Genomic DNA, 13,958 nt, shown 5'->3' with positions numbered 1-13,958 from the left:
AGCTAACTATATTTTTATATAAAAATATATGAGCCCGCCTTAGCAAAATAGCCACCTATGTAGTTATGATAGTATTTGCATCATTATTAATTGTGTTTTCAAATCAATTCTTTCTATTATCATTTTTTTTCTTTGATGACATATATTTTTTTATCATTTTTATTTGGGTTAACAAATGTTTTTTTTTTTTTCTTTTCCTATAAAAATATAAAAAAACTAAACTAGTGTAAAGATTGACAGAAAAGGAAAAGACATTATAGACCCAGTAGCCGTTCTCTTTATCCTTTCATAAAAACCAGAGTCATCAGGTGGACAGCATAGGTCACTTAACATGGTGGTGTTGGGTTCAATTCATGCTCCCTCCGCTCTCTCTCCACTCCAAAAGATCGTTTCTTCTTCAGATAATAAGAGCCTAGTTCTTGGAAGACGAAGAACCATAGCCTTTGGTTCCAGCGCTGTAGTACTGGCTTCCCTACTCAACTTGCACAATCCCAATTCAAACCCTCCTTTGCTTCACTCTGCTTTTGCCCAACAACAAGATGAACTTCAGCAACAGGAGGATAGAGTCGCTCACCTCTTCCAGGTTCCTCTCCCGCCCCACCCATTTTGCTTTGGACTTAAATCATTGATTAGGAGATTATTTTTGTTTTAGATGTGCTAATTAATGACCTTCTTAAGTTCTTGGCTGACTGACTATCAACAATGTGGTCACGGAGTTGTAAGAGAAATATTTGCATCGCATGACTTGAATTTTTCCTTCATTATTGGAGTCATTATTTGTTTATGTTCATGCTAGTGACATTTTGTAAAATGTATTATGTAGGAATCCTCACCATCAGTTGTTTTTATCAAGGACATCGAGTTAGCTAAAGTTCCTAAAGGGCCTGAAGATCGGTTTATGCTTACAGAGGATGAAAATGCCAAAGTCGAAGGAACAGGTTCGGGCTTCATCTGGGATAAGTTTGGTCACATTGTATGTATGCATTTATTCCCTTTTTATGTTATTAACTCTAAAACTTGTCTCTGGCTATTACATGTGATCTCTTCCTGGTTTACATGTAAATGAAATGATTAAAAAAGAAACTGCTTTGCCGATCATTACAAATTAGAAACATAATTATCAGTATGTTTTACGGTGTCTATCCATCTTTTTCATCGTCTGAAATATTTAATCTTACACATGCTTGGATTGTGCTGAAAATCACACTTTGATTCAAACCTTATCCAATCCTTTTAACATTCTTCTTGGCTCGATGAAGTTATTTCTCTTAGATCACAGGTATTAATCAGGATATGCTTGAAAAATGTTGTTCTCATCTGTTACAGGTAACAAATTACCATGTTGTAGCTAAATTGGCAACAGATAGAAGCGGATTACAGTGTTGTAAGGTCTTCTTCGTTTTTAGTAATATGCATTTCTGTAATTGTAGCTTACCTTTTCTTTCCCTTTAATTTTTTGATAATTCAGCTGAAATACTTTTCCTGAGAGGTCAAGTGCAGTGTCCACCATCTGAATTAAATTGCTCCTGGTCTCTTATCCTACAGGTATTTCTAGTTGATGCTGGAGGCAATAGCTTGTACAGGGAAGGCAAGATAATTGGTTTTGATCCATCTTATGATCTGGCTGTCCTTAAGGTATCGGATCGAACTTATGTGCAGTATATTTTAAACCTGTTCTTGATATATGCAGAGTACATTTTGTTACCATGATGAAATCATTAGAAAAGTTGCAATCGAGCAAGCAATGTCAGGGAAAGTTGCATAAGCTACCTTATGATCTAGGGCCCACTTGATGTCACTATGAATATATAACATATTTCGTGTCATTCAGAAAATTCTGAATACCACATGCAATAATTGCCCTATCATGCTCTGATTCTGTTTTTTGAGGATACTCTTTGCATAACCCTTCTTTTTGGTCGTCATAAAAAAAAGGAGAATATTTTGTTTTTTTATTTATTATTATTTCTAAGTAAATCTTCTTATTCTACTGTCATCTGCAGGTCGATGTTGAAGGATACGAATTGAAGCCAGCTACTCTTGGTACTTCTAGGGAATTACATGTGGGTCAAAGCTGTTTTGCCATTGGGAATCCTTATGGATATGAAAACACTCTAACAACAGGGGTAACTCCTTCATTAACATGTCTGTTTTATAGATATTTTTAGGACAATGGTCAGTATCTGCTTGTAAGTTCCATGACTGTAAGCAAACATCAAATAGAAACATCCAGGCTCTTTTCATTGGAGATCAACCTTTCTATTTAGGGCATTCAAGGAGAGCAATAGCTGTTCACCTTTTCCTTTTGTGCTTGCTTAGCTATAGCCTGATGCCTTCTCTGGAATTATTATTTAGATTACTAAATGTAGCATGTCATTTGGAACACATATGACAAGATATTTATCGCTGGAAATTAACCAAATAAATAATCAAAAGCATGATAATATGATATCGAGTTTCAATGATGCAGGTGGTCAGCGGCTTGGGTAGAGAAATCCCTTCACCAAATGGAAAGGCCATTCGTGGAGCTATTCAAACAGATGCAGATATTAATGCAGGTATCTTAAATTTCTTTAAAGTAAACATTTTGAAATTATCCTGGTTTTAAGTTTCTAGCTCATTTATTTAAATATTTTTTTCTTTGCTAATTAGTAAAATGAGAGCAGGCAACTAATTTAAGGGGGCAAAGTTTGGCTTCTCTAGAGTAGCCTCTATGAGACTTAGCTTTCATTCACTACTACTTAAACTTGCTGGCTCTTAGACTTCATTAAATAGTGTTGTGGTATTGACTTCACACTGGAAATATGTGAGGTTTTTCAATCTATTTTTCTGTTTACGTACTTTTATTATAACTATTGGCCAAATCTTCCACTTCTAATCTAATTCCTCATATACAGGGAATTCAGGTGGACCATTGATTGATTCATATGGACATGTCATTGGAGTCAACACAGCAACCTTCACCCGGAAAGGTAAAATATGCTTTTCAGTTCTTTTGTTTCTCTTCATTCAACCTTTTGAGCAACTCTTTAATAATAAATATTACTTTTCATATATCTTAAATATGTAAATGGATCAGCGTGGACTTGGACAAACTGATTTAAAAAGGTTGTCAAGGTTGTCTTTTGTGACATCCAAAGTTGTAGGGCTCTTTAGTAGTTTCAGCAAAATCATATCTTCTCAACCCAAAGTAAAATAAAGAAAGAAAACCATGCTAACATTTTGTATGTAGTAAGGCATTTGTAGACTCAGTGATAGTTGTTTTGAGCTTGTTTGTTTCTCAAATCTGCTAATGCTATTATTTATCAAGTGAGAAGTTCTTGGAAGATTAGGAAAACAGGGGGGAGAACTACCTTTTAAGAGTGTTCTTAATTCCAGTAAGAATTGCTTGTTATAAACTGGGGAGTAGGCTCTTTATCTCCAAATGATGATGTGCGTGGTTGTATTCTTATTGCTGAAAGTAAATTTTTTCTAGCCATTGAGGTAGTCTGTTAGGATGATGCTTTTCTCGATTGCATGTGAAACAATAATAGCTGAGTGGAACATCTGAACTGCATGTTGAAACAATAAGAACTGGGCGCATCATCTGATTCCTTTTAGAATGACAATGTCCTCAACTGTATAGCAAACTGATATGGCAGTACCACCATGGATTGTATAATAGGAGAACTGAATTCTTTCAGTTCAAAGTGCATGATATATAATCCAGGTTTCACATTTATTGCAGGGACAGGGGCATCCTCTGGGGTGAATTTTGCAATACCAATTGACACGGTTGTGCAATATATACCAATTCTTATTGTTTATGGAACTCCTTATAAAGATAGGTTTTGATCTTGTTTATCTTTTGTACTTGAGAAAGACTTGGGAGTGTAAATACTGCGACTTAAGCAAGGTCATCGCTATGCAGGCAATTCCAAGCATGTGGTCATGTGTATTTTTTGGGTTTTTTTTTTTTTTTCATATGGTATATAAAACTATCTTTTTCCTCGTTGTATTGTTGATGGATTATCTGCACTTGGCATCCACCATTTCAGTCTTGCCTTGTGAAGTGGGGAACTGGATTGTGGAATTGCAGATTTTATAACTCGACATGAGACATCCTGACTGCTGGACGACAGCAGATTCATTTAGTGTTAGAATATCTCATGGTTTTGGTATAAAAAAACTGTGTGCTCATAAAATCAAGCAATCTTAAATTTGCTGTGAGTGCATTTTCCGTCTCAAATCAGCAGGAACCCCTTTTTGTAAGAAGAGCAGGGGACGATTGTTGTATTGCAGATTTATAAATTGTTCAATAGCTATAAAAACTTCGAAATCTGACATCCATTTCCTTCTTTTCCTTGGGACAAGACAAACAAGCACAGGGCAGCTCACATCCATAATTTTGGTTCCAAGAATCTAATCCATTCAAGTTCGATTAGGTAAATCAAATGCAGTTCATCGGTGTTAATTATGATGGGGATGAAAAGGGATGGGTTTCACAGCTCTATCCTCTTCTTCTTCTATGATCGACAAGAATTACTTGAAGCAGATGCTGGATTCAAGACCCTCCTGGGCTTTTGATTCGTGTTTAATTACCTGCTCTCGAGGCCTCAGCCACCAAATTCAATTCGATCTATTTTGAACATCATAAATAGAACCCACATAAAACAATCAAGAACAATCACAAACAAACAAAGAACCCAGTAAAATTCATATTCACAAGTTGCTCTTTTGCATTGTTAAAATAACAAGAAAGTAGAAAGATTTATTGAAACTTCAGGAGGGAGAGTTGGTCTACAATACAGAAATCAATTAATATATATAACTGCCCAATCAATTATGTTATAAATGACATTGATTTTGTTCATGTAAACATATTTATTTTTTATAAAAATTTTATTTATCTTTAATATTCATCAAATATTTTATTAATATATCTAATATTTAATTAATGAATTAATAGTAAAAATAAAGTCTTTAAGACAAAAATACTTAACAAAAAAAATAATTATAAAAATCATTATAATTATAAAATTCATATTGCATCAAATCATTATTCTTAAATGTTCTTGATCAATACTCTATTAAGACTTGACATTAATTAGAGTTGTTGAGACTAATATATATTATATTTTTTTTGGTGAAAGGATGCAATTATTCTCATAAGCTGAAGTATGAAAGATACCTACAACTAATATATAGGTACTGTAAAGCCTCATATTTAGAACACAAATTAGCATATTTAAAATAATAGATAACATGAAACCAAAGAGTTCTTTTTTTTGTTTATATATCTCAACTAAAATTTCAATAAAGTTTCCCTTAAATTTTAATGTTTTCAAATGTCAACATTATTATTCACCTATACAAATCCCAATTTTACATCAAGATCCAACATCTAGGATCATTTCAATATCTAATAAGATCAAAATAGACTATATCTATTCTTTCAATTTTTCCTTATGACATTCCACATAATGATTTCTATACAATCATTTTATAAACTTAAGATAAACAATTTGTAAAAGATTAATAAATTAAATTTCATAAATCTATTTAAGACATAAAAAGAGCAAGATTACCCAAATACTACAAGAATCCAAAGAATTTAAGTTAATACATGCATATTTAATAATAGACTTAATTACATCTCAAAGGACAATACTGAAATTACATTACATAATAAGTGTATAATATTCTTAAATTAAACATTAATAAAATAAGTCCACTTTTCAGGATCATGTAGTTAAAATAAATATAATTTAACAATTTATATATCTATTTTGAAGAATCATTATCAAATTACAAATATCGTTATCTAATAACGTGAAATCAGGGAAATTATTTGTGTGTGTGTATTCTCAGTAGAATTTTCTTTATATTTTAATGTTCCCAAATATTAACATTATTATTCATTGGTACAAATCCTAATTTTACACAAGATCTAACATTTGGGATCATCCAATAAGATCAAAATAGACTACATCTATTTTTTCAACTTTCCCTTATTACATTCAACATAATGATTTCTACACAATCATTTTATAAACTTAACATGAGCAAATTGTAAAAGATTAATAAATTAAATTCCATACATTTCTAGCTAAGACATAAAAGAGTAAGATTATGCAAAATACTATAATGATCTAGAGAATTTAAGTTAATACATCCATGTTTAATAATATATTTAATTATATCTCAAAAGACAATATTGAAATTACATTACATCATAAGTGTATAATATTCTTAAATTTAACATTAATAAAAGAAGTCTACTATTTAGCTTGAATTTTTGAGGATCTTGTGATCAAAATAAATACAATATAAGAAATACAACTTAAGAATTTATATGTCTATTTCGAAGAATCATTATCAAATTACAAATATTGTTATCTAACAATTAAAAAAAATTTTACATCATCAATTATCCAATGGTATCTTAACTGATAGTACCATTAATTCTATTTTATCATTCAAATCAATTATCTTAATTACATCATTCAGGTTATCTATTACTTTAATAACTCTAATTTCATTAAGGTAAAATTATTATTTAAATTTCTGATAGTAAGATAAATTGACACCTCTAGTACCACTCAGGTACTAATCAATATTTAAATTCTCAATCATCAGATAAAACAACGCCTCTAGTACCACTTAAGTACTAGTCATTATTTGAATTCTTGGTCATTAGATAAATTAATGTCTCTTCAACCACTAAGATAAATTGACTCCACTAGTACCACTTAGGTACTAGTCAATATTTAAATTCTCGGTAGTTATATAAACCAACACCTCTAGTACCACTTAGATATTAGTCAATATTTAAATTCCTGTTCGTTAGATAAACTAACATCTCTAGTACCACTTAGGTAAAACTCAATATTTATTTTTTCTTTTCAATTGTTTGATAATCACACAGTGCTTAATATATATGCATAAACAAGTAATTAAATAATTTTGATTATTTCAAAACTAGAGCCTTGAACAACTTAAATGAAGGAATGCAAAACATCTACCTGATGTTTGAACTCTAGATACAATTCTTTGATGTTATCCTAAACATGTAGCCACTATTGTTATCGCAGGAATCCAAACATCAATACAACATGAACAACACTGGAAACTCATACTATTTTTTTTTTAAATAGTAATAGTTCGGTGTTGGTTAGAATAGTCAACCAGTTCATATTGGCATAAACAAAGTTATGAAAGCTAGTGATTCCATATTCCGAATCAAGGGTTTGCTGGGTTAATTTGTGAAGCTTGAGTTGATCCAATATGTCACCATCTCAATATTCAATAATTCAATAAAGCATGTCATCTTGATTTTTAAAAGAAAAACCATGCTTTTTGAGTTGCTTTTGGACCCGTTAATTTGATCAGTCATCTCAAAGCAACTCCTACATGGTTTGATTTTAAACTCAAGATAGACAAGAAGTCAAGAGGGGTGGTTTCAAGATTGACTTGTTAGGCAAGATTTAATAATAATGTTAAATAATTCCTTACAACCTAGATTCTACTTTTATATTTAAATTTGCTCGACTTGCAGTGTAGCACAAAACTAAAACTAGTACATTAAAGTACATGGTTATCAAAAGGATATATAATATTTAACATTGTTGAGTATCATAAAAATTAAATTAAATATTAATAATTTTGTAAACTAAGGATTAAATTGGGAAAGGTGGCCAAAGTAGAGAGTTAATTAATTTAATCTAGTTGAAAAGAAAATCCAAGATTAAAACCGTAATTGAATGAAAATTAAAAATCTAAAAATTCAGGGATTGCAATGAAAAGGCAAAAAAATCTCTGTACTCAATTAAATTCTAGGTTTTTCTGGTGTATAACATTCAGTAACCCAACAATTCACACTTACAAGGGGCACACTCGAGGAGTGAATGAAATCAGATTTACCCCAGATGGTCGTTGAGTTGTATCTGGTGGAGAGGACAATACAGTAAAGCTGTGGGGTTTGATTGCTGGAAATCTATTCAAGTACCATGAGGGCCAGATTGAGTGGATAGATTTTCATCCCCTTGAGTTTCTTATTGCAGCAGGTTCTGCTGACAGGAGTGTAAACATTTGGGACCTTGAAACCTTTGAGCTAATAGGTTCTGCTGGGCTGGAGACAACTGGAGTGTTGTTTGACCTTTTATCCTGATGATGGGAGGACTCTACTATGGGGATTGCATGAAAGTTTGAATTCTCATGGGAACCAATAAGATGCCATGATGCTGTGGATGTGGGATGATCTCACTTTTCACGAAGGAAACCTTCTTGGATGCTCATACAATCAGAGCTGTGTAGGAGTGTGGGTAGTACATATCTCGCGTATTAAACCGTATGCATTTGGAAATGTTAGCCGATTCAACAGTCATTCAGAATCCAAATCTGGTGCAATTGGGAACCAATCAGTCCTGCTTAAGTACTGGGTTGAAGACGACTATTACCGGTCCTATAACAGTTCCCGGCGCAGGTGCTCCTGAAAGAGTGAACTTAAGTACTGGGTTGAAGACGACTACGACCGGTCCTATAACAGTTCCCGGCGCAGCAGCCTCAAAGAGGAGTTCTGCGAAGGTCCTTTCAGCTGCTAATGTTCCAGTCTTGAACAAGGCAGCTGTCATACCTGTAATTGTCCCCAGAACTAACTCCATGTCGGAGCATGTAGCTGTCTGAAGAAAAGCAATTGGTATTGCTGCTAGGACAATGCCATTTTCTTTGCAGTCGAAGACAACTGATTTCCGGAAATTTTCAAATAGCAAAGAGGACATGGACCAGCCTACTACCTATATCCAGTCTTAGACAACAGGTTGCAAGGCTACAGAACTGATCAGTGTCATGGATAGGAATATTACTCCTGTAGTTAAAGGCTCCATTCACGGAATATCAACTCCTGAACGAAATATTAGGGATTGTTAAGGTTAATATGCTGTAACTTTATCGTGACACATCTATTTAACCTAGATTTTAGTTAATTAACTTGTGCTATAAAGAAAGTAATTATAGTTAGATTAAAAGGTAATTAAGATGAACAAGTGTAAGGCTCAGATATGTTGGTTTTTGTATATTTATATGGCTGAAAGTTCCAGAAATATTTTAGAGAAAAAATAAAGAAGAACAAGTTGCAACGTTTATCTCCCTTTGTTCATGCTATTCTGAATAAAATTGCGGACCTGTTTTGTCCTTTAAAACCTGCATGTTTGATGTTGTTCTGATCATACACAAGCAAATAATTTAGCCAACAATAGTGGAATCAGAGCTTAGGTTGAAGGAAAATAAGTTTAGTGGTGAAATCAAATAAAAGAAGCTGATTTGCAAGAGATGACCGAGGCAAACAACTTAAACTAGAGTTTTGTCCAACCTCCCATGTTTATAGAAGAAAATTATGAATTTTAGAGCACGGAGACAAAGACTTTGCTCATTTCACTTTATTTGTGGGAGATGATAGATAATGAAATTTGAGGAACCTGAATCAATAAACAACATGCCTTTAACACAAGTTTGAGATTTGAAGGATAAAAGGAGTAGAAATATTGGAGTTCTTGGATTAATTTCAAGAGGGGTAATTGATATTATATTTTCTAAAGTCATAAAAGCCACTCAAGCGAAGCAAGCATGGGAGATTCTATAATGGAAATATGAAGGAGATGTGAAGGTAAGGATTGTGAAACTATAAAGTCTTTGAAAAGAATTTTAGAATTTGAAATTGAATGAAAAGGAGTCGATTGAAGAGTTTTCTAACAAGTTAATAGAACTTGTAAATCAAATGAGAATATATGGGGAAAAAAAATTCTTGATAGAAAAATTATAGAGAAAATTATGATTAGCTTACTTGAAAAATTTGATGTTATTGTTACCGTGGTTGAAGAAACTAAGGATTTATTTAAGTTAATTATTCAAAATTTGATAGGCACCTTCAAGTCATTTGAGAAAAAGACTAGTACATTAGAGACAACTTTTTATAAAGACGTTTTCATTGCGACGAGCTAGGACATGTTGCTCGAGATTACTAGCAAAGAGAAAGAACATATTGTTTCAATTATAAATAATTTGGTCATATGTCAGAACTATTGTACAATGAAAGGAAAGTAGAAAGTAAGTAATTTAGAAGAGAAAGAAGATGAAAAAAGTTTGTTTTATGTTTGTCAAAGTGCATTAGAATAGAAAAATTATAAGTGGATTATTGACAATGCATGTAAAAATCACATGACAACAAATAAAAAGCCTTTTTTTTTTATTATTATCTAGACACTAATATCAAGTCTAGAGTGAAGATTGATAATGGAGATTTGATTGAAGCAAATGGTTTGGGTGCAACTTGAGTTCAAACAAAACAAGAGAAACAAGTGATACATGAAGTCTTGTATGTTCTACGAGCTGATTAGAAATGAGTAATGAGTGAATTATAAAAAAAATGAAGAAAAAAACTTATGCTTCCTTTTGAATAGGTATTTTAGCTAAATTAGTGTGAATAATCCTGAAATTTTTGTCCAAATTGACATGAAATTGGTATTCAATTATGTTATATGATGAAATAAATGATTGAGTGAAGAATTAATTACAAAAACTGAAACTAAACTAATATTTGACGTGTTGAACAAAGCGGTAGACTGTTTAGGATTATCAAATGATCTGATCGACTGATTAACAAGAGGAATAATGAAATTGACTACCATCTAATTTAGTCAATCAAACTAGTCGATCACTTGTTTGATCGTTTAGGACACCAATGAAATTAAATAGCATCTAGTCGATCGATTGGTTAGGCCAATATGAACGAGTCAACTATTCTAATTGATATTGAACTATTAATATTTTAAAAAGAAAATTTTTGGAATGTGTTTCCAATTGTGTTCATTTTGTATTGATTAACAAGAGGCTCTAGGTTCGGGACAATTGCATCTAGAGCTAAGATACTAGATAGGTGTTTTGCATTCCTTCATTTAAGTTGTTCAAGGCTGTAGTTGTTAAATAATCAAAATTCTTTAATTGCTTGTTTATACATAAATACTAAGTGTGATGTGATAGTCGAACAATTGAAAAGAAAAATTAAATATTGAATAGTACCTGAGTGGCATTATAGATGTCATTTATTGAATAGAAAGATGGTGTTTGTGAAGATTATGAACTTGGGAAACATCATTAACAACCTTTTTCTATTGGAGTAGTATGGAAAGCCAAATAAAAGCTTCAGCTAATGCATATGGATGTGTGTGGTCCTCTGCAAACTCCTTCAAATTCACTAAATAGGTATTTCATCCTGTTCATTTATGATTAAAGTAGAATGACTCGGGAGTACTTTGTGAGGCATAAATCTAAAGTTTTTAGTATATTCAAGAAGTTTACAACACTTATTGAAAAGTAATATGGTTGCAAGATGAAGGTTTTGAGAAGTGATCATGGAAAAGAGTATATGTCAGTGAATTTAAGAAGTTCTGTGAAGAAGAAGGTGATCAAGTAACAAGCTATTTGGTTGAGAGGAATTGTGAAGGATATAGGTGAAAAGTTAAAAGAACCAACAACATTGTTTTATGCTAATAAATTAGCTATAACAATGGCAAGGAATCTAGTTTTTCATAGTAGAACCAAACACATAGCATTTAAATATCATTTCATTCATGAAGCAATTGAGGAAGAAGAGGTTGAGATTTTTATAAATTAGTGGAGCAAGTGGCAAATATTTATACAAAAGCATTGACAAAAGGATAAATTTCAAAAGTTGAATTATATACTAGGAGTTCAAGTTCAACATATTAAGGGAGATAGTGTTAAGGTTAATATGATGTAACTTGTAAACTTGTTATAACAACTATTTAACCTTGACTTTAGTTAGTTAACTTATGTTAGAAAAGAAGTAATTATAGTTAGATTAAAAGGTGTTTAAGATGAGTAAGAGTAAGGCTAAGATATGTTAGTTTTTTGTTGTGTGTGTGTGTGTGTGTGTCTAGGCTGAAAGTTCCAAAAATATGTGAGAGAAAAGAAAAAAGTAGAACAAGTTGTAGTGTTTATCTCCCCTCTGTTCATTCTATTTTATAGAAAATTACAGATACATTTTCTCCTTTAAAACTTGCATGTTTAAAGTTGTTTTGATCACACAAAAGCTAATAATTTAGCCAAAAGAGATGATAGATCTATTGGATCTAAAAACTATGAATCAAATTCAACAACGAAGCCACCCACTAGTTAATAGGAAAATAAATTAGTGAGACTCGTGGACATAAAATAAATAAAGATGCACCCACCTTTGAGAGACAGAAAAGAGGAATAATGAGTTCATTTGTGATAAACTAGGAGAAAAGGAGAATATCTTCTAGCTGTGATAAACTAGCCTAATTGAAAAGCTTTTTTTTAAAGGACCAATGCCAAATTTTTTGCGAATGGTCTATGGACAAGTCTACTTTTTTTAAGGGAATGGTGTCAAAATATTTTGTGTATGATCAAATGGACAAGTCTTTATTTTTAGAGATTGATATTGTAACAACCCGGCTTTTCAAGCCTAAAACAACAATATTTTTTTTTTGTACTTGACACACATCGTGTCGGTAATCGGCAAACCTGTTCCCTCACATCATCAAGATACAATCCATACATCAACGACAATCAACATTTCATTTAAAAGTGAATATTACATAAACACATAATATTATGTTTGCATGATTAGAAGTTTACATTAAAAATATACATACAAAGACATCAATTTGCATTCCTATCCTACTAATAGTCATCATGAATTTAAACAAAAGGATCTAATAATAGTTATACGTTCAGTACATTGATTCATAAAAAAACATCGTGATTTAGAATGAAACTACATGATTTCTTGCAAAAGTAGGTTCCCGTGTATTGGGTTTCCTAGGCACCTCGTTGGTGTGATGTCCCTACTATAGTACAAAACATTTAAGAGAATGCAATTACTTAATAATAATAATGATAATTAAATGGTTTGGCAATTTAATGAAGCATTAACATTATCACATGTTTGAAGTGTGACATTTATAGTTCCTTCATATACTTGGTAGGAACAACTTATAGTATATATAGATGCACCAATTCTTGCAATCAACCATAATCTTAAATTCGACTATACTCTTAAGACATCATTTACTGAGGTTAATCGTTCACTCACCCCGGTCATCCACTTTGGATCCCATCAACCAAAGATAATCAACTATTTGTCCCGGTTATCCATTCAGATACCATTAGCCGTAGCTAATCAATCATTTGTCTCGGTCATCCATTCGAATGCCTTGTCCTGGTCATCCATTCAGATGCCTTGTACCGGTCATCCATTCTGCTGCCATTAGCCGAAGTTAATCTATCATTTGTCAACATTTAAGCATTTGGCAATCTGATATATGTTTTAACACAATACGGTAACATTCATGATAAAGAATTTTATTATTCAATGTATGAAAAAGGAAGGTGAAAGTCACCTACCTGCTTCACCTGTAGGTTGTTCTTGTCTTGACGATGGTCCGATCCTGATCGCACCACCTAAGACATCAATGGTCACAAATCAATACACATTTTTATCTTTAAATCACATTCATCACCATACTTATTTCAAGAGTTCATATGTTCACATTCAAGTGTTCCACATTTTACACCATCATACCATGAAATTATTACTATCATGTAAGTCATTTCTACCCAGGAGGCCTATTGTAGAAATCGGCAGCAAAAACTGGTTCGTAACAAGCTTCCTAATTTTGCAGCGAAAACTGGTTAGCTGCAGGCTGCTGATTAGTACTTAAAAGTGTATTTTTATTAAGGTTTTATATCATCATTTTGCACTTGAAGTATCAATAACTCCTTAACTAAAGCATGTTTTATAATAACATATCTAAGAATATAAGATAACTTTAATTTATGGTAAATGTTCATTTTAAATGCAGGCATATCTCACAATTCAAAGGATTGATTGATGTGATTAACTATTGAAAGTGAAAGGATAAAGAAAAGACTAAGCT

General features: G+C 32.1%; 1 protein-coding gene across 1 annotated transcript; it reads left to right on the top strand.

Annotated features, from left to right (window-relative positions):
* Positions 1–271: 271 nt before the first annotated feature.
* LOC118058352 (protease Do-like 5, chloroplastic) lies at positions 272–3,990 on the top strand. Its single transcript, XM_035071064.2, has 8 exons — positions 272–583; positions 824–973; positions 1,327–1,389; positions 1,546–1,635; positions 2,004–2,126; positions 2,471–2,558; positions 2,898–2,972; positions 3,728–3,990. The coding sequence occupies exons 1-8, from the start codon at positions 332–334 to the stop codon at positions 3,832–3,834; spliced, it is 948 nt and encodes a 315-aa protein (XP_034926955.1). The 5' UTR covers positions 272–331; the 3' UTR covers positions 3,835–3,990.
* Positions 3,991–13,958: the final 9,968 nt, after the last annotated feature.

The sequence above is a fragment of the Populus alba genome, chromosome 11 (genome assembly GCF_005239225.2).
Source record: "Populus alba chromosome 11, ASM523922v2, whole genome shotgun sequence".
In the NCBI taxonomy this organism is placed as follows: domain Eukaryota; kingdom Viridiplantae; phylum Streptophyta; class Magnoliopsida; order Malpighiales; family Salicaceae; genus Populus; species Populus alba.
This window is presented reverse-complemented; position numbering and strand designations above follow the sequence as displayed.

Bases quoted from the DNA above. Each gene is read 5' to 3' on its own strand.
- LOC118058352 (XM_035071064.2), top strand. From the start codon at position 332: ATGGTGGTGTTGGGTTCAATTCATGCTCCCTCCGCTCTCTCTCCACTC. The intron at 584-823 runs GTTCCTCTCCCG...TGTATTATGTAG, and splicing joins GAGTCGCTCACCTCTTCCAG to GAATCCTCACCATCAGTTGT. The intron at 2,559-2,897 runs GTATCTTAAATT...CCTCATATACAG, and splicing joins AGATGCAGATATTAATGCAG to GGAATTCAGGTGGACCATTG.